Source organism: Coloeus monedula (assembly GCF_965178545.1).
Source record: "Coloeus monedula genome assembly, chromosome: 6".
Lineage (NCBI taxonomy): Eukaryota > Metazoa > Chordata > Aves > Passeriformes > Corvidae > Coloeus > Coloeus monedula.
In genome coordinates this window covers 28,465,704-28,488,190 of record NC_138786.1, presented here as the reverse complement: position 1 = coordinate 28,488,190, position 22,487 = coordinate 28,465,704, and the positions used below count along the sequence as shown (strand labels likewise).

Below are 22,487 nucleotides of genomic sequence, written 5' to 3'. Positions count from 1 at the left end.
TTTATTTGTACAGCAGCTCTGTATTCTTGCAACCAGAAAGTCTTCACTGTGGTTAAAACACAATGCTGACACTTAGGGGAGAGGTCTGCAAGTGTGAAAAGGTCTAGCAACTGCTACATAAAGAGCAAAAACTCATCTCCCAGTCAGCTAAGCAGGGATGCGAGAGAAAAGCACCAGCAGCATTGGTAGTACCAAACACTCCCTATTTAATCTCACAGATGGGAGAAGTATTTCTAAAAAGGAGATAGTACAGTTTAAGATTATGCCATCCTCATTAAAAATTGGTTTTTCAATATTTTTTCCAAATTGCTTCATTTGGTTGGTGCCTAGCACTTGGCACCTCTGCTGATGTATTCAACCACCAGGAGGCAATAGTTTATTTTCTTTTTAAATCCTATACTTTTAATTACCTCCAGAGTCTGCACAACTTATTAAAATTCAATTTGAAAATACTGCATATGTGCAGCAACATTTCTAAAAATAATACATGTATTATTACATTTAAATGAGGCAATCAGTAGACTGAATTCATTCACACCAGTATGTTTTGTATTAGAAACTGAATTCTTGAGAGGTAGCAACTTTAGCTCTGATGAACCATACCACTACAGCAGCCCTGGAGAAGTCTAACCACAAGCAGATATTTGACAGGCAGTTGCACTGAGGGATATGAATTACCTCTGCCTGTCAGTGTTGGCTTGGAGAAATCATCTTTTAGGTAGAAAAAAGTAAATGTTAATTGATATGAATACAAACCAAACTATTTCAGACTGACAAGAGTTAAAACTGTTCTCATAGCCATGCCATCTTTTAAAATACTAGTGCACTTGTAGTGGTAAGTCTAAAGCTCTTATTTCTAATTGCCTACATCTACATAAAACCAAGAATCATTTGCTCTTACTTAGACACAGGTGCCTTGGTGGTACACAATGTGCTAATTCATAATAAAAAATTGTAATTTCACAATTTAAAAAAACTGTAAAACAATCTAGAATCATGCCTCAAACATAGTAGTTTTCCACTTCAGACCAACATCTTAGATAGTAAAGATTATTGAATTTGATATATGCAGTTACTATTTAGTTTGAGTCTGAAGGTACAATCTCCCTATTTAATTTACTTTGCATTTAATTTAATTTACTCCCATTTAATTTACATTGCATTTTGGAAGCTCTTGTTCATTCAGATCCATTCTAGGATTTGGATGCACTGAAAATTATATTGATTTATATATATATATATATAATTGATTAATGTGAGTTTGCCTATATATTACTATTGCAACCTTTTGCAGCAGTGCAGAACAAAGTCCAGGGACTCTTCAAGTCCACTATCAACAGAAGTTATCATGAAAACAACAGTAAATGCAACAAAAAATATTCTAAGCTTGTGCTACATCTGCCACATTTTATAAAATGTGTCTTGAGAGTAGTGTAAAATTAAGTGGGGAAAAAAATTAGCAGGTGTACATATGTTTACAAAACAATAAATTATTAAACTAAACTACACACTTCAGTCTTCCTTTCAAATACCAACATTCACAGTAACATAAAGATTGGTGTCCATTTAAAGATATAGCACATACATTATTAGAGAGGGATTTAAAACTTTTGCCCAGGGAAATCTAACCTTTGTTTTCTCATCTACAACTCTGAGTCCATCCGCCGAAACCCACAGGACGGCTTTGACGGCTTTCTTCCCAGACTTTCAAGAAAAGGAAAAAAAGGAAATAAAAAAACAAAACAAAACAGTTTTACACCAACAGCTGATTGCTTCCCGCTTCCCCTCTCCAAGAACTATAACATTGAGTGTAGATGAAGTCCATGGTCAGTAGGGTGCCCAAAGCTCAATCCAAGTTGCAAAACATTAAGAGAACCAAGCCAAAGCCAGTATTTCAGAAACAGCACGTCGTGGGGATGGGGAGAGGGCACAGGACAGGTGAGGCAGAAATAAGGTGTACATCCACTGACAGTAAAGAATTCAAGACTGACCAAGTGGGTGAAGAATTCCACTAGTCAGAAGACACTCATTCATAAGGAGTTACACCACAGGTAGCTTCTTCAGCACAAGTTTAAACATAGGAAAATTCTTACCTGATATTTCCACCAGCCCTACCCTCTGCCCCAATAGTCACATGGCAGAATCATAGCATCACCTTAAACCAGTGTTAAAAGCATCCCAAAATCATCAGTTACAGTGTAGTTTATTAAACTCATAAGCTTAATGCTAAGACCAATCACCCAAATATGTTTCACTAATTTATTAAGAGCTAAATGTCTAATCTTGGGAGAGAGGTATAAAAATAGTATTTCTTAACCCTTTGGTGTGTATCTTGAAAAGCAGTGGTGTGTGGCAGGCAGATGCAGCGGAGAGCAGTCTGGCTTTTAGCCAAAACCTGACTGTGGGAACTTTCAGCCACCGCAACCAGAGGCTAAGTAAAAGTGGGAAATACAGGAAGGCTTCAGGAGCCATTTAAACTACAGATTCTTTCTAGGCTGTTTACTTTTCAAGGGAAAGTTACAGAAAACAGTATAAACACAATAGTCTTCTGAAGCTAATTCATTGAAAATAAAACAAGTCAACAATTTTACTGGTTGTTACAGAGAACTACTACTAGAAAAATAGTACCTTTTTTTGAACATGTCACTTTAATTCACAATCCCCCTACTTCAGCCAGTTATTAAAATATTCTCTCCATGTGTTTTGAAGCACTGGGTTTACATAGCTTGTGGCTGCTAAGGGCACCCACCAGAAACCACTGCAGGGAGTGAAGAAAGCAACAGGGGAAAGAAAAAAGGTGAAGGGGTTTCAGCTAGTGGCTTCAAGCTAGAATTGCAACTATTTTATAATTTTTTAATAGTTTACTGCAGATGTATATACTCTATATTCTTACAGCAAGTAACAGAACAAGAATACATTCTGGCATAAGCTACTGCATGTTCCAAGTCTGCAATTTTAACACTGTAAGAATGAAATATCTTGGAGTGAAAAGTCTCCAATTATATCACATTGGTTTCATTCTCCAGAGAAAGCAGCAAGTGTGAAGAAAAAGGTGCTGGCACAACTTCTGTTTGTTTTTTGGGGAGGAACTATCTGTCCCGATTTCGGAAGCAGCAATCCTGAGCATTTTCAAAAAGCTTGGTGAGAACAGAGAATGGCACTGACTTGCACAGAAGAGCATTTAAAGAAAAAAAGAGAGAAAATAAGCACAGCATGAAAGCAAGCTACAGAGATGTGCTTGCAGAAGCAAGTTTCTAAATGACCATCCAGCCTGTTGGATACCCCAGACAATGTTTAACTTAGATTCTGGAATGCCTAATGGAAAGAATGCAATTCAGAACAGAAAATATACTTAAATTTACCATTATATGTGTAAGAAAATATTGCAGCATATAAAAGTCACTTCTAATATTTTGTTTAAAAGGCGGTTAAGTATCAATACCCACAAAACATAGTCTGTATTTTCAATGCTCAGTTAGCTCCCACAGCCTGAAAGTACCTATTAATTCCAAGACAAATGGTTTGTAGAGGTCTGTCTCCTTGAACTGTTTTAAAAAGAGTATTGGTTTTTTATAAGCTGTAAGTATTAAAAACCTTTATTTCAAGCAAATACAAACAATCAGGTGAAGAAAATGCCTGCAGGGAACTGTTTGGTCTAGATTGCCATCATTAGATTGAGAGATACACATCTTTCCCCAGCAAACAATAAAAACCTTGTTCCTACAGAAACTGTGAACAGTTCCTGAAGTTTGTATTAAAGCCAAGTTTAACTGAGCTGGGTACTTCACAAAGCAGTGCTGATCCTTGGCAGAGCTACTCACCCGCTATTTTACCAAATGAGGATTTAGAAATAGCTAACACATGGAACTCCATGTTTCTCAGAATAAAATGAAAAGGCTGAAGAGCTTTCTAAGTCCTCTTTTCCCACTGAAACATTAAGTTCCACATGCAAGATAACCAAAGATGGGTTCGCTATACTAAGAGAAAAAGAAAACTCACTTTCATCTCCCAATTCCTTCTTCTAGATTTATGGTGGATGCAGTGCTTTGAAAGAGCTTATTCTTATAGTTTATACCCCAAACCCACTGCTACTACTGCTGGACAATGAATTATTTTTACATTTACTGAATTCTCAGCTTATCTGTGCGTACTAGTGATATATAAAGGAATACACTGGTCCAAATGAGTTTCTATTGGATATACAAATCAAAGTACCACTCCCTTATGGGCGGGATATTGCCAAGTAAACAGTGATTATGGAGTAGATAGGAGCATTTGCACTATTGGCACATACTGGACAAAGATCAGACCAGCTGCAAGATACTGCACAGGAAGTGAACTCCAACGCAGGATCACAGCCTGTGTAACAAATACTGGAAGGTACAGGCAACTCCAAACAGAACAATTTAAAGCAAGCAGCCAATACCCACTGGAACAGGATGGTCTGAAATGTTGCTACCAAGGGACTCATCTAGATATCCAGATCAGTAGCTTGTCTTGATATTCTAGGGCTTTTAGATGACAGCACTGCCTGAGGAGAGCCATGTGTGGCATCAACTCCCAGGAGCCTGATTTGTCAGTGCTGAGTCAGCACCGATTGACACCTCACTGCTCAGCACTTCTGGGGAGGTCAGTTATCTGCTCCAGCACAAGATTCATTACCTGGACTCATTTCAGAGTCCTCAGACATCTCCAGGGTGGGCACTCATCCTAACACACAACGAGGCCGGAGGACAAAGCAGGTCCATGGCAGGTTGGGCACAATGGAAACCTCACTGACCAACTGGCAATGTCCCGGAGATGGGCATCCACCAAACAAAAAGTAGCTGCTTTGATACCTTACTATATTGTAAGGTGGAAAACAAAGTATTAAGGATGCCAGAACAGAAGTGGCCCAAAATGCATTTTTAAATACTTTTACTTTGTTTCTAGTATTTCTGCGTATTATATTTTATTCTATCCTGAGACTTAGACATGGCTCTAAGAGGCACCTGGAGTCTGAGGTATATATAAAGAAAATTCTTCATTTCAGACTCTGTATAGACCACTGTGTGATGAGAAATACACACACTCCGTGGAGGCAAAACATGAGAAAGATCACGAAATCTGTCCTACTACCCACTACAACAGAAAAGCTTTAGTTTTAAAAGGAGCTGCCTAAAAAGGCAGCTTATTTGGTAACTGCAAAAGCCTAACCTGGAGCTATCAAGAGACATCTCATTTTCATTTAAAGCTGAAAAAAAGCATTTTCAATACTAACCACTTGAACATTTCCAGACACAAATCCATCATATTTACCTTTTACAAGGAGAACAATATGGACAGGGAAAGCAGCAAACATGTCTAGACTGACTTTTTGAAAGCTGCTGTTTTAAACAGCTCTGCAGTTTGGAATATTATACTAATCCCAATGCAAGGCAATTGGACAGAAATTATAGATGAGACAGCCAAAAGATATTAGAGTTATTAATAATTGAGAAATATTAATAAGAGAACAGCTGTCCCATTTTCTGCAGATTTCCCTAGATGTGAGCTCCTGTTGTAGGCCAAAGCTGTAATACAGGTACTGCCATACTGGAGCTGTGGGGATATCTAAACACTATGGATTTAAGTGGTTTCAGTGCTAATTAATGAAATTCACAGGCTGAAGTAGAAGTAGGTCCTTCTTTGTCAAAATATTATAATACAAAAGAAAGGAAATCTAAAATGCTGTGGCAAAGTACTAGACTTCATTAAATATCAACCAAGATGTAATAGGGAAGATGGCATATTTAATAATTTAAAAAGTCAAAGAAAGAGTTTTACCTAAGTGCTATGCAAATACCTTTCCTTTTACATCTTTGCTTTCATATGTACCCTAACATAAGTTACTACCAACAAGCAGAGAGAACATATCTAATCAGGTTGAGGTGGGGGGCTGTTTGTTTTCAGTTTAGCACTTTGGGTCCAGTCTTTCTAAATTTCAGCTCTAAGACTTGATTTGCACACAGGACTGTTCTCATTAATCTGACCAATCTGCCATCTACTGTACTTTAGCCCCTCACCATCACTACACTTTGGATGTGTGCTTTCCCAGATCATAGGAAGAAACCAGAATTGGAGAAACAGATGTCCCTATGTGACATGCATCGCTATCTGATCGAATGGTGAAAAAGGATCAGCTGAAATAACATTACTTGCTCTCCAAGCAAAGTCAAAACCAATCCATGACCAGAGAATAATCTGCTTCAAAAGACACCAGCATGTATGAAAGTCACAAACCTGTTAGTTTCTATTTAAGCAAAGTTTCATTTTATAACAAGATACTTCAGAAGCCATTATCTTAGATAACTCCATATGAAAGCTGGATTTAAAGGTTTTACAGAAATTTTAAACACAGAGGTAGGAAACAGATGAGAGGTAAACGAGAGAGAGATCTTTCTGCCTTGCAGAAAGGTAGACAGCAGGAATAAAACCTCCCAGCCACCAGTGCAGCACATTCTTAATAAGGACAAAGAGTTGCTTCCCTTCTTATCTAAGACATGGTCCTTGTGAAAACAAGAGCAACGACAGAAACTGTAGATTGAGCTGAAATTAGGTAAACATAGTAGGTGAAAGCCTGATCTCATCTTCATATATCTTTGAATCAGGACTGTGCTCAAAAAAGGAAGGTTTAAGAGATGGCACCAATGCTAATATTTGGGGACCAATTCATGCTGCCAGGCAGCTGAGCATGAAGCACTTACAAGGCACAGACCTCAACTGTTCTGTAGGTATTTGCCCAGGTGATGTAGGTTGGTATAAGCTTAAGGGTTAAAAAAGAAAATTTTATTTTTTTCAGCAACACCAAATCACTTCAGAACACTGGATTTCTGATACAGTCCACAGATACTTAAGTTTCTGTTTCAGGTTACTTTTGAAACCACATTCTTTCTTTGATCAAAATATTTCCAAGTCTGGTTTAGAAGCAAACATTCTGAAATGGATTAAGGAACCCTCAACACCCTGATTTTATGGCAGTGCTATACCAGGGATGTAACTCCTTATAGTGCAAGCACAAACAAGGCATTAAACTTACTTTTCCAAAGAAGCCTTTGAAGAACTTCCTTTCCTGGAGGAACAGGGGGGACAAGTCGAGCGCTATTACTGTAGGTAGCTAAAATGTCCCAGGGTTTTCAAACCAACAAGCACACACAAGAATAGGGTTTGGAGGGAAAGGAAGGGGGTTTTAGAGTTATCCATGAGAAGGTGCGACAGGCAAATGTGAAAATAATCCCATGAAAATGCAGATCAAAGGGCACACACACAATTCTAATGAGCTACTGCCCTGAAATTGGTGGAAAGAAGAAAACCTCAGCCCCAATTTCATGCAAAGTGGTTACTTTATTTTTACTCTCCCTTGTTTAGTCCCTTTTGGTTAGGTTACAAACCAAACTTGGCAGCAGACATGGTGGTTAAACAAGTAAAATACTGTACAGGTTCTTGTGAAATGCAAAGTTTTAACTCCAGAATTGCAGTCAAGTTTGCTCTGTACTGATCACTCTTCCCCAAAGCAAATGTTCTGTATGTTGGAGAAGCATGTATGGCTGATATAAAGCAGGGGTAAGTACTGCTGCATTTTATGCCATTTGTTTGTTGCCCTGGTTTACATCCTACTTTTATGCTTCACATCTTACGCAGTCTTCTCTGAAGAGCAAGGAATTTCATCTTAATCTTGTGGTGAAACTAAAATACAAATGAGACCTCTTTCTCTAAAGCCTTCCAAGGCTTTATGCAATATTTATACAAATACTAGTTATTCATCCTACAACTCTGAACTGATTGGTAGAACAGCCTTTAAAATCAGCTCAGGCAGGCAGAGACAGTTAGGCAAGTGCAAAGATACCAAAAGCTGAACTACAGCTTCCTAAATTTCTTCAGGAAAGCGATTATATTGATTGCCCAATCCACATTAAGAAAATGCCAGCACACAATTTTAAGCATATTTGCATGCAGTTTAGTTTACTAGCTTTATTTTGTTACCAGACTATGGAAAGTAAACTACATGAGAGAACACTTCATCAGGCCTGGTGCTCTGCGAGCACAGCCACATGCTGCTCCGCGTTTGAGGGAAGCCAGTGTGAAGCATAGACCTGTTCCTGCTATCTTTCCAAATTGCTTCACTTGTAAGAAAGCTCTGCTACAGCAGTAATGAGGAGGAGGTGGAGAATTGCAGAACAGACAGGGAGTGTCTCTGTGACGGCCCCTGACCCCATATTTACACTGTGCAATCCCAACATGTTCATCACTGATACTATTATATTAAAAGTATTGCCACAAATATCCTGAGGCAGTGTCAGGAGAACTGATTGATAAACAGGGTTACATTTAAATCAAAGCTATGGTTCTGACACAAGCCAACAAAATCCAGGAAACACCAAGTTAAGGAGGGAGTGTCAGTCTCAACTTCGCATTTCCTGGCCCTGCTGGTGTGTCCCTCTCTGCCCAATGTCCTTCCACAGAACATTTTACCAAGTATGTGTAACATATTTATGTCAACTCAGACACTGTATAAAGAACATCTCCAAGCTCAGTCAGCTGAAAAGCTTAAGAATTTTTGGAGGCAGGAACAGTTATGTATTTGGACAGGATATGCTGAACACTAGGAGGGGAACTAATGAATTAATCACAATGTAGTGTACATAATGAGAAGGGGTTGGATGCTGCTGCCAAGTTGAGCAATGACTATTGCATTACACTAAAAAACAGCTTTTTAAAGACAGCAAAAGCTAAAGAGATTCACCAGAAGCTACCTCATTTTTAGGTAATGGTTAATTTTGCTCTCAGAAAAATGGTTGTTAAACAAGATTATTTTTTTAAATAAACTAGACAAGGTTAATGGAAAAGGCATCATGCAAAATGGGTTTTAAACAACACTAAGTTAATGTAGTTTAGAGATAACTAATGCACTTTTTAAAATATTAAATTATGTCTCTTTACCTGCTAAAACAAGAACATATATTAAAACAAATGCATAATTTAAAACAAAAAGTGGCAAGTTAGAAACCAATACTATAAGCTAAAGCTGATTTAAAATCAAAATATGACATGAGAGAGTACACTTTTTTTCATATGATGTTCCCACACCTGAGTAAAATGCACTTAAGGCCCTTAAAGTTACTTTCCAGTTGGCACTAAATGTTTGCAATTTGGTGAAATGGTTCTGAAGAAACCATTTAGAGCTTCATGTCCATCTACAAGAATCTTATCAGATATTAAATGTATACAAAGATAGCAATATACCTCTACTAAGGCAATAATGCAAATTCCATTGGTAATATTCTTTTAAGGAAACATGCGAGTTCTGTTGATAATATAAACCCATGTTAATAATAGAATAATAGCTGAATACATGGGTTTCTGATCTATTAATGAGACTGTGATGCCATTTAATCAGACAGAAAATTACAGTATTGTTGGTGTGCAGTTTCAGAGCTCGAAAACTGTAACAACAGAGTACTGTGTGGGTGAGGGATTCTTGAGCTAAAAGTGGCTTCTTGTACTCAGCTGTCAATTAAGCAACATCTGAATAAAATGCTCACCATCAATTGTTTGCAAGTTCTGCAAGATGCAGTGCTCAAAAAGCAATTACACCACATTAAAGGAGCAGGTAATAAAAAAATCCTTGAAAGGTTATTTCCCACAATAAAGAGACAGAAATATTTTTTGCATCTTTTCTTTCAAAAAGCAAAGCAGTAATTAAGCTATTCCTAAAGTCAAGATTAACACGGTTCTGTATTCTTCTTAGCAAATTCCATAAAATGTTTTAAAACCCAGTGATCAGTCCTATAAAAGAAAAGTCTTCAGGTCCCAAAATGAATTGCCAACTGCAGTACAACAAGAATTAAGAGGCAAAAATGTATCTATTAAAATAAGAAAAGACAGAGAGAACTTAATTTTTGGAAGCTACAGGATACAAATATTTCAACAATTCTAATTTTTAATGACTGGATTTATAAAACCTACACCTTACTTGCAGAGAATAAAGTTTAAAATAGACCACATACACTTCAATGTCATTTAACCACTTTAAAAGTGAAGTCCAATTTCCCTTAAGCTAGTCTTTCAGTTTGAGCACTGCAGCTCAAGCTTGTAATTCTTTCAAAACCAAGAGAAAGCCCATCAAAGTAACTACATAATATGAAAGCAAGAGACTACCTGAAGAACAAACTGTTTTCTTACCACATTCCTCACATGCTGAAATATCACCCAGTGTTTGGCTTCTGCTAAATTAAGAGAGTGTCTCATACAGAAAAGAGCCTCCAGGAATGGTGATGCCCTAAAGAAATGCCCCTGGTTTAAAACCCATGTGCTGGGGGTGAGGGGCAGGGCTTGAATTGCAGTGAGCAGCTCCAAATTAACCTTGGATCTGATAGAGTCTAACAACTAAAGCACACAAAGTAGTTTCAGTAATCTGAATCTTCTTCTTGGGGCCCAAAGAGAATTTCACCTCTACTTCTCAACTTCCAACACTGACAAAGGAGACAAATAGCAATTGTAAGAGATGCACACCTGTATCTGGTGTACATACACACATCAAACAGCAGAAGAAATCAAAATTATCTAAAGAAAAATGTTAATTTAAGAGAATGGGTAAATTCATGCCATCCACAATTTGGAATAATGACATAACATGGAATAGGGAAACTTTACTATCTACTTTCAGAAAATGCTGACCAACTGTAAAAATTAGATATCCAAGTCTGATGTTTGAATCAATAATTCAGGTGATCAAGAATCACAATGCTGGAAATCCAGATTCCAGAAGAAACTGGATGCTATGCTTTTACTATGTCTCATTAATTATAGGCTTAGCTACGCTTAGCTGGCTTGTGGACTTGTAAGATTTTTATAGAGAACAGCTACTTCATAGCATAGCACCACAGGGGAGAGAATGAGAGAAGTTGCATAAAGTAGATATTGCAGTGCCATTTGGTGTGCTAACAGAAAGTATTCTGAGAGAACAAAAATCAGAGACAAAAATGGATGCAATTGATTATGCAGTCAGTACTTGCACTTTTAGGTACGTAAACTAAATCCACAGGACAAAGAAACTAATTTTTATTTTGTGTGGCCCTTTTTAATAAAAATCAATCACTAATCACTGTGGACTGAATGGAAACAGATGGGATGTGGCTTTAACAGGTTACTACTATACATTAGCTAAGAAAAGAATGAAAAGACTTGATTTTAATCAGAGCACTAAACCAATTCAAACACTTTACAGCACAACAGAAGGCAGAAAAGATAACCTATAATCCTCTGCTGTGTGGTAGGAAGAAGGGATAAACAGGTTTAGATGGAAGCCATTTGAGCTCTCAGACTTGGTGAGGAAAGACAAGGGATGTCCAGTGGCACATATTTTAAGTCAGTAGAAGTGCAGAAGAAGGGTTTGACGGACTTGTAGTAATCTCATTGAGCTGCAAGGATACAAAGGTTTCTTCCACTAAATGCATACTGAAGAATGTAGATAGATAAAACATATAAGAGAAGTGATGACAAGGCTTGCAGGTCTCCATCTCTATTCAAAATTCAAGTTTTTCATGTCCTTTCTCCTGTTCTTTTCAATGACGTTAAAGCCTCAGTTCCTTGACAGACTGATCACTGCCCTTCTGGAGTTTGCTATTTCCGCAGGATTTTGTGGTAGTATTACTGCAGGAAAGAGATGATGACCTCTTCAAATGAGCCACAGAAATACAAAGAGCTTTGAACGAGTGCCATTTACAGGAGCAAACGTTCACAGAAGCCAAACTAAGAGCAGCCCACTTCATGACATACCAGAATTAGACAGCCTTCAGGCCACTTTGAGCAGATGCAAGCCAGATTATTTCATGCATGACTACAATGTTGCAGTGCATTAGAAAAAAAAGCATCCTAAAACAAGTAATATTTTTTATAATAATGGTGAATTAAGTCACTATTAAAGTGGCAAGCAACATAGGGAAAGAGAGAGAGGGAGAGAAGAAAAGAGAGAGAGGGAGAAGCTGTTAAAAACCAATGGTTGAAGTCCCATGTGGGTACCAACTTAGCCTGAAAGGTCACAGAGAATTTTTACACATTTGTTTTGCAAATAGTTTCTGCAAGTAGAAAGAACAGTTGTAACTCTCCCTCTCATCATCAGATTAGATGTCCCCCCAAGAGCAGCAGTGCTCTCAAACTGGCCAACTGTTACTCCTAACATGGGTCAAAAGTTCAGTCTTTAGCTGGAGCACTGCTGCCGAATGGACCTTTCCAGTAACGCTCACAGCCCCAGTGCCAACTTTTTCATTAAGCAAATATACATACAGATTTCAGCCTCTTCACAGCATCTTCACAGATATGCATTCCTCTGGATTCATCCACTTCGACATGTCCCAAGTACTGCAGGAAAAAGTATGGGGAGAAAAGCTTAATAGCAGCTCCTTAAACTCCCTGGGTTTTGATGAATCCAAGCTCTGAATTCATCTCAGTACAGCTGATGTGATAGACATTACCAGCACTTTGCCAGCCTTCTTTTGAACATGCATTTGAAGGTTTCACTGTGTACATATATGGGGGCACCAGCATCAGGACAACAGTGTAATACAACTAGAAATTTTGAGGGAAAGACAGACTTTCCTTACTTAGGGGAAAATACGTAATTGAAAAGTATTGAAAACTTTATTTTCCTGCTTATTCATCATGAGCTTTAGTAATTTTTTTTACTAGCATAACATGAAAACCTTACATCAATATAGAGATGATGGTGAATAAATTATTTTTTAATAATGATAAATATATTTAGTATTGAAAACCGAATTACACTACACAGTAAGATGACCAAATATTTTTGAATGTTAATGTCCAAATATGAGAAATCTGCCCACTACCTCCTTTTTTAAAATTGTAAACCAAAATTGTTTATCTTCATTACAACAACAGGCTGTTATGTGGACACTGAGACATTCATCATTCTTAAAAAGAGGGGGGTAAAAAAAAAACCAAAACCAAAAACCAACAAAACCAAACACCAACAAAACCAAACCTGTTTTCTACGTATTCATCTTACCAAGCACTACTTAAAAAAAAACCCCTAGCTACGCATCAGTGAATAGAAACTTCCAAGCTTCAAAGCTTTTAAATTTACAACCCAGAATATTAGTCTATAGAGAAAGCAATTACAAGAAATACATCAGAGTGTAGTGTTCAGGGTACTGTGGATAGTTTTATTTTACACTCTACCTTTTAGCTTTAATTTTTCCAATTTCCCTGCCTTTTCCAATCATAGTTCTTTTTGATAGTGAAAGGAAGTGTTCTCTCAGAAAAATTCATATCCTTATTCAAAATACTTAACTCTTGAAGAAAACGAGAGAAACTATCAAAACCTTTCTGAAGTTTTGTAATCAGAGCTACAGGTGAAAGAAACTTTCCCCAATTTACTTGCCATTGTAAGAGATGTATGCAATTTGGCATTTAGATTCTAGGCTAGCTAGAGAGTGAATAAGTGGTATTAAAATATCAGAATCAAGGCTTATGTAATTTAATGCAGTAGTAAACCCAAGTTTAATAACCTATTAAGAAGTTGCACTCTATAACAGACTATTCTGTCATGAGTCATTTCAAATCTCTTAGATTTTCTTTCATTAACTAGGATACTAGACTTAGCTAGATAGACAAAAAAAACACTTCACTCACAGCACCATATTGAAGCACCCTTAGATGAACAGATTCAACTATATGGAGAAAATCAAGACCATTGCAAGGATTTAAAAGAAATTGGAAAGTTGAGGTTTTTTCATGCAAGGCAAGGTGCTCCAGAAGAGGAGCAGATATCATTAAACTGCTGAAAGATTTAAAATATCTTAAGTGACAGAGAGCTTTAGCATTAAATCTCACTATGCGGCATTTTTTTTAAACAGAGTTAAATGTGGATGGAACATTTCTGGAAGAATTTCATTTAAATCAGCCCTCACAGCTGGAGAACAGCTTGAAAAATAAATTGCACTGAAACTAGAAGGTAAATAAAAGAGATCTGACTCTTTACAGCTTTTTCAAAATGAGCTCTGTGAGGCTGAAGCTTTATAATTGAATGCTGGAGCTGCCAAAACCGCAACTGTACTCCCTCAGTTGAGCTTGCTGACCACTTGTGCAACATCTTCATTTCTTCAGAACACAAAGTGGAACATTTTAATCCTAAAAATACACAAACAGTAACAACTAAAGATGCAATTACTATGTGTCTGGAAGTACATATGTACATCAACGACTACTCAGTTGTGCCATGACTTCTCTGGGAGAAGTTCCAGAGATGCAGAAATTCTGTTGTACATACTCGTCATGAGAAAGTTTTGGGTTTGGTAACTTCTCTTTAAGAAGAGAGTGATACAGACAGGAACAAGACTGAGGTCTATACTGGACAGAAAAAAAAATATGTGTAAGGAATGAACCATCTAGTTTGCATGACCATTTGTATCATCCATGTAAGAAGGCAACTTTCAGATTTCCTGACCTATCTGCACATCTCATTTACTCCAGCGTAGCCAAAAGGTTTCCAGCTGAAGATTCAAACCATTCAGCCCCTGTACTTGGCAACCTGCCTTTTGCTTGGAAAAGGCAGAAACAGAGCAGGGTAAATATTGCCTCATGTCACACTGCAAAACAGACAACCATTCTCCCCTGTGTTGCCAAACCTCTATTCAAGTCCCATGCTCCAACTTTCAGCAATCAGCCATGCCACTGCTGCTGGAGATGGCAAGTTTAGCTGCAGTTGTCAATACTGCTTCCACTCCTGTGAATGGAGACATTATTACACATATCAAGTGCATCTATCCACACCAAAAGGGTACAATCCACAGACCTCACTGAGCATCAATCAATTCTGAATTATAAAATAAATTACACTGTCACACAATACTTCTTTATGATACAGAGGACAAAAGGTGCTTTGTTTGCATTTACATGTTACACTTTTAGCCCTTCATAAAAAATGAAAAAAAACTTGTTCTTGCCACTGCACCAGAAGCTCATCGTTATCACTGGTGTTGAACATTTTACAGGCAATTTCAAAATTCCTCTTGCTTTGGTTTTTTCTTTTTCTGGGATGGAGTGGTGGTGTGCTAATTCCTTATATGTGCCAATATACTTTTCTTTCTTGTAAACATAAATTTTAAGTCTATAACCAGAAGCCTTCAAGCTTCTCTCTAAAAAATTTTTCCCCATCAGTCTGAGAGCAGATATACATGGCTCCTGTATTTAACCAGTGCTACAATATTTATCTGGCTTTTAATGGATTGTAATCAAAGAAAAAATATTTTCTCAAGAAAATTGGCAAAAAACTCTGTCAAAGACTGACCTCTTCTAGTGTTTATATTTTAAAAACAAGTGTTAAATTGTAAATATATCTCAACTTAGCCTTAAATTTGAAATATTGGCTCAACTTACTAGTGAAGCAGAATTTTATGAGTGACATTTCAAAATTTAATAAAGGAAATGCAGCTACTAGTTAGAGCCTGAAACGAAAGTTAAACACCAGAATTCAGGACTTAAGAAAAATAAACTATTGTTAAACTCTGTCATTAAATCGCCGGAAAGACATTGCACGGAAACCACTTTAAAAAGCAGATACACAAATCCCACACTTCTATACACAACCTTTAAGGATCTTTGAAAGGAACTTCCCTTTCAAACTAAAGGAGAAGAAACATACTGTTGAAGTGCCTGGGCAGCAACTGTCCTATATAAGTAAAATCTCATGCAAATCCACGACAGCACATTACCACAAACACACTCAAGGACTGGGACACGTAAGTACTGGGTATACACAGAAATCCATGTGAACTGCCTAAGTCATGCTGTGGTGGATGATGACTTTGAGAACTGTAAGGAAAGGAATACTCATGACATATTTGCAAAGAGCATTTCTTGTCACAAGGGATTGTTGCAGCTTGCATTCCTGGAGAAAGTGAGTACTTTTCCATCAGGAAAATGCACATAGCAGGAATGCAGTATTAATATTGAATGCACTCCTACTTAATTTCCATAGCAACAAGTGAATGATAGTCATGACATCAGCAATTCTCGGACATAAGATGTTCTGTAAGAGATTTAATCGTTATACCAGAAATTAACCGCCAGTGCTTTTACAGAAACCTAAAATCCATGTGGGCAGAGTCCACATACAGAGTAACATAACATAAAAGCTCTAATCCAAATAAAATACTTTCAGAGGCTGTTGGAGAAAAGTCCCTAATGTAAACATTATTAAATAGAAGCACTGCTTATATTAACATTTTTAGCAAAAAGAAGATGAGATTATGGTACAGCCAATTAAACAAAAACCAAAAAACCTTCTCTCTTCATCACTTATTTTTATGTTCTCTTTTGCTGATGGTGGTGTTTGGTATCAATCTCAAGCCAAACATAAAGCAGTCGACACAGGAACGAGTTAAACTGGCACACAGCAAAGCATCCTTAGAATTCGAAAAGTGTTTGAGAAACTTTATTCTTTTTCAACATTTTAACCTTTTTCCAACTTCATCTAAAAACCAACAACTCAAGTTACCATATCAAGTGTTTCTGGTGAAGTTTTCCTACTGTCTTCTCCCAAATACATGCTATTGAAATTGCTCCTACTGAAAACATCAAGGGCTGATATATCAGGTCAGAAATAGAAGGACATCATCTGTGTCCTAGTACAAAAGCAGTACTGCCCTGATCTTCTTGTTTTCATTTCTCTCCCAAATACTTGGCTGACTCAGTTTCCAAAGTTTCAAAGTTCAACAATAACAGCTGGCAAAAAGAAGATCCTTCACCAGAGCTCCTTCAACCTGGACAACTCACTCAAGCCAGTTCTGTTTGTTCATGTCTGGTGATATGCTTTTACAGTCTCTCTTTGAAACAGACTCAGCTACACAAATAATTGAGTATCAGCAGATATTCAAATGCACTGTTTTATTTCCAGTAACAGATTAGGTTCTTTGGATTACATTTGAAACTACACGGACACAGGAAATTAGGTTACTTGAAGGCTTGGCCAAGGTGTCCTGTGCTGGGAAACGAGCTGCCATGAAGAGAAGCACACCAGCATTTCTTGGTATTTTTCCTAGAGGCAAAAACATTCTTCTTTCTTCCTCTGTGTAAGTTCTGGGGTATTATTTGCAACAGTAAGACTGACTACTTGACATCTGCACATGCTGATATGCTTCTAGAATTGGCATTGCTCAAGAATTAAAGCCTGAGCTCCAAAGTTTAAGAGTGAAATGCTGTCTTGCAAGTAGACGTAAGTTTAAATCCAGAAATCCTGGATACATCTTAAAGCTGAGCTATTTCCACTGACTTCTAAGATTTACATTCCAATGTTCAATACTTTATTTCTCTCCTCTCACACTCATGCTCCTGCTTTCTAAATTTATCAGTTTGAAACAGATTTTGCTCAGTTTGCTCAGACAGAGCTACAGAAGCACAGACAACAGAAACTCTATGATTAAGCATCAACAAAGCTTAATTTTGCTTAGTCAAAGCTATAGGTTAGTTAGGATGCTACACATGTAACCAGAAATCAAAATGTCTCATCAACCTGTTAAAAAAACAGGAATTATAGAGGAGATCAAAAGAATCTAAAGCAGTATCTGTATCAGTAGTTCTCCTTATTTTTTACATCACACCCACCTAAGAGCCACACTGTGCATTTCACATACTGGTTCTCACATGGACTTTATCATTGTCAACAGAAACAACACTGTGAGGGAACAGCAAACATTTCCAGTTAGGAATACTGAAGATGAAGTAGAGAAGCTCAATACAGGATACACAAATGCTATGTTCTTAATTTTCTTACAAATCCCTAAAATGAGGCAGAGAGGGAACTCAGAAGGTTATGTAGGACAGCACTTGCTTCAGGGCAGGATCTACTTCCACATCTACATCAGAGAAGTCAGCCTTGAAGTATTATGACATTTCTGTAACTGGAGATCAGTAAGCTAGACCTTCTACCCAGTAGTTTACACGTCTCACTGTAGAAAGGGATGTTATTTTGCTGAATTGTTATTGCTAATGCATATCCTAAATTTCCCTTGATGAGGCTTAAACACACTACTTCTCCTAGTCCCCTCACAGTTGCACATATGTACTGTCAGACTTTGGTTTTCAACTATATGCTCTGATGTGCAATTCCTATCTTTCCAGGAATTCAGCATTATTTAATAAATTTCAAACTTTCTTTTAAAAAAGGAAAAGAAAAAATAGAGGAAAATCAAGTGTTGATGCCACCAAGTTTTATACACACACTGCACAGGTGCACACTCTACCTTTTCAACTCCTGCAAAAAATTTGGTTTCCATGTATGACACTGGATATCTCCTAATTTTAAAAAACAGAATTAAGAGATATAACCCAATAAGAACTTTTTGATTTCCAACAGCTAAATTACATTTAAAATAAATTATTTCTGCAAGGCCGTTCAAACCATTTTAATTGTCCTATCTTTAAAACAATGTGAAGTTTATTAAACTATTTAAGAATTTCACCTTTGCCAAAGACAGGAGGTTTTTAAAACTCAGCAAGAAGCTTCATTTAAAACTTCTTGTCTGCAAGGCTATTCAAACAAAACTAAGGGTTGAACACAAGGGTGAAAAGTTTAAAGATTAGGGATTGCCTTACATTCCTTCTGCCATGACAAAAATGTATAGGAATATATTGGTGGTAAGCTTCACACCTTCCATTATAATCACCATCTTTTATAATTAGCTGTCTTCCAGCCTTTTTCCTGTGATGTTAAATGCTGCAGGATTTTTAAAATGTACCATTGCATGCTGAGGGTTAGCATTCAATAGGAATGGTTACTGTTCATTGCTAACATCAGGCCTTCAAAGGTAGAGATTTCTAGTGTTTAATGTGTAAGGCTGTTCAACATTTCAGAAATCAGCAGATTTGTCACATTAACTTCTTAAAAATACTTAACATAGTTTCCAAAGACCATTTAAGGACCTCAAGCTTTCACAGTGAAAAATATCACATGCTTAACTTAAAGGCACTTCAGCATCATGCCGGTAAATTCTTTCACAGCTATTATTTCAAACTAGAAGTGCATTTAAGACATAAAATAAAAGCCACAGTTACCTGTGCTGGTACCAGTCTTTCTGACCTGGAGAAACAGAATGTCATGCAAGCTGTATTTATGAACTTATTAAAAAGAAGAAGTTATTTTTAATATGAGATTTATAAATTTGACATTAAGCAATACAGTTCAATATGCAAATTCCAAAACTAAAGAGGACAACTGGGCAGCCACGAGTGGTGTAAGAGCACAAAGCAAAGTGACCAAAACGGCCTATCTCCTACTGATGGTGATTTCAGCAGTATCATGTACAGCTCAACAACCCAAACACAGGGACCCCAGGGATGAGAACTGACATTCACAGGTCCCAGTGAGGATACTCTACAGGGCTTGTGCCAGTAGCTCCCTTTGCTTCTGTCTCTTCTTGAATATAAAGTAATACAGTGTCTTCCAAACATCTCCCATCAAAGCAAGGGTTAGATAGGAAACAGTTAAAGAGACTTGTTCTGAAAAGTCAATTCTTTTATACACGGAAGTACAACTGTATGCATACAACTGTTATTTGTTAACACTAACACAGAAATCAAATTCAGCAGAAAGGCTAACTCCAACGACACCAGGTACTCAGCAGCAAACCCTGGATGCCAGAGATAGAAATGTGGTTTGTTACTCTTCCACACCAGCTTTTTCACTGACATCTTCAGTCTTCCAGGTGGAATAAAAAAATGCATGTAAGCTTGCAGGTGATATGCAATAGTAGCCTTAGACGCCTTAACGTTAAAAGAGACTGACTACCAAAAACATGGAAGTGACAGAACAAAAATTATCCAAGATACACAACTGCTGTATCTTCTAGAAGAACAGGTAGCAACCAGCTGTTAATATTCTGTTTAACACATCCTTTTGCTCAGAACCACCAAGAACTGGAAAATGTTTGGTTTGTTTAGTTCTCTAAGGTAAAAGGAAATGACCTAACTTTTCTGATATAAATTTCACAGGCCGGTTACTCCAAAGTGCATTTGTATGAATGAAAACCACTTACCCAGAGGGACACTCGAAAAGGCTTTTCAGACAAAAAAAGCCCTAGTGTCAAATATTTTAGTCATTATACCGCAGAACAGCTGCATGTTTTCAGTGAGGTAGTGTCTGAGCAAGAAAGCAAGTTTGAAAATGTGTATGTCAATGAACTTCATTTGTTGCAGTTATAATGTATAAAATTGTGTATAAATAAATTACAGCACTGATAAGCACAGCTGTAATGGCTATTAGAATATTCAGCTTCTGAATAGTTTTAAATACAATCACTTCATCTCAGGCCCCTATGTATTGCATGTATCTGGCACAGTTTTTCTCTCAGAGGAAGGATTCACTACTGAAACACAGTATTTACTTTTCAGTTTGTTAGGACAGAGGAAAAGAATTTTTCCCTGAAAATAGACTTCTGCACAGACCTTCCAGCACATGTACCAGTGCCACATTTAATAATGGGGCAACTCTTGTCGAACATCTATAAAAGCTGCAAGGTATTATGCCTGCACGCCACCAAAGTTAGGAGAGCAACATCATTTATATTTCCAATGGAATAGCAAAAGTGTGCAAGTCACTTTTCTAAACACAAGTTTAACATCCTTTTCATACCTTTGCTAACAGACAGGACCCATCTCTCCTAGGCTCTTCTTTCAATCTAACTTTAGTGGATTCAAAGCAGTTTACATAGAAGAGCAGTACAGGAAAGTCAGTAGCCATCGCATGGCCCTGTCTTTGAGTGTCAGGTTACCACATCAAGTGTGGTTAGATTTCCAACACAGAGAAGAACTATCTGTAATTACATTTATACACACTAAGATGACTGAGAAAATATGATCAATAGCTGGCTACATGCAGCACAGCCTCACCAACCAGCTGAAGAACAGACTGTTAAAACAAAAAAGAGTGCTATTGACTAAAAGGAACAGTATGCATCCATGATTATTACCACCTCCAAATTCATGAGCACAGCACTGGAGAGAACCAACTGTGGATCGAATCTACTTCCCTGAATTTTAAAGCAACATAAAGGAACATAACAGGAATTTTGCCCTACTTTCCACAGAGTATCTTCTCTCCCAAAGAGAAGATGAACCATAGATGTATCAGATTCGCTCAAAATCCAGCAGAACACTTAAGGACTTTAAAAATAGGGATCAGCTGTGGACATAGCACAGGAAGAGCTTCTAGAAACATGTCAACAGAGAAAACCTTTCAGTAACATTAAATCTGTTTGCAGTACAGCATCCTCCAAACACAATGAATGAGCAGCTACTGGAATCCCTGTCCAACACTAACAGAATGAAGCCTGAAGGCAGGATGAAATCCTACTTGCAACATGACTTTCAAAGTGCTTCCACATGCTCTGTAATGTCTAAAAAAGGATAAATCTGTGGTAGCACTCTACAAACACCCAACCTCTGGGCAAAATATAAATGCCCAAAGGCAAGAAGTTAAAAACCACACCAATTTAAGAGATCTTTTCTTTACAAGAGAAACCAGGGGCAAACGTTCCTTTACGTGTTTCCACTAGTCTTCTCTTGATCTCAAAAAAAAAAAAGAGTATTACAGTCTTACCTAAATAAAATAGCAAGCATTAGAAGAAATAAAGCCCACAACCTGGCTGCTACTACACTAGTCTATTTTACTTTCAAACAGAAAATCTTACAGACAGCTGCAGCAACATTTGTCAAGAATTCTCAGGTCTTCACTAAATACAGGTGAAGTCTTCACCACCCCTGTGAAAGCCAGATTCTGGTCTTGCTACTCAGTTACGCTTTGAGCTCCTACAGACAATGATTTTTAGAGAGTGGGCAAGGCAAACCATAATAAATAAGAACAGGCTAACCCCTGCTCCCCAACATATTAAGAGCTGCTACACTACAAACAATGGACCACTTTGTAATTCCCATTGCAAAACTTAAAGGAAAATTAAGGTATATTCATTATCTTTCAGATTTGAATGCATTCCTATTCATTAACCATTCTTCCCAAAATATCTCACTTTGTTCTGCTCCACTGAAGAGCATCAGGAAGAAAAGTCACCCCATCAGATATTTAAGGACATAGGAGACTGCATACTTTTCCTGGAATGTATGAATTTCCAAAAAATACCCATAACAGGATACTCTCCTTCAATAGCACAAAGTTCTTTCTGTGAGCAAAATACAGTACCACCCACTAAAGCGATGACTCCACATCTGGTTTATCTCGTTCCCTCACAATGGCATACTTCCTGTCTCTATCTATTAAACACCAGTTAACACCCACTCTGCATCTCAAGCCTTATAAAAATTTCCACTTTGTCCATACCAAGACATACTATTTTGGACAATAATTCTAAACAAATAAGATAAAACGCCTCTTACTATCAAATTGTTCTGAATTTACATTTTCACCTAATTGCAAGTTCTTTAAATATTAATAGTCT

General features: G+C 37.3%; 1 protein-coding gene across 6 annotated transcripts in view; it reads right to left on the bottom strand.

The window, feature by feature from the left end:
* The window catches only part of NUMB (NUMB endocytic adaptor protein), a 92,726-nt gene that overhangs the window by 10,422 nt on the left and 59,817 nt on the right, over positions 1-22,487 (bottom strand). For 4 of the 6 annotated variants that reach the window (XM_082283887.1, XM_082283882.1, XM_082283886.1 and 1 more), the window contains exons 3-5: positions 12,304-12,378; positions 7,058-7,090; positions 1,630-1,704 (exon numbers count right to left, since the gene is read on the bottom strand). In XM_082283887.1, coding sequence (XP_082140013.1) covers positions 1,630-1,704; positions 7,058-7,090; positions 12,304-12,378 — 183 coding nt within the window. The remainder of the gene's footprint in view (positions 1-1,629; positions 1,705-7,057; positions 7,091-12,303; positions 12,379-22,487) is intronic. The other 2 variants (XM_082283884.1, XM_082283885.1) reach the window with 1 other exon arrangement.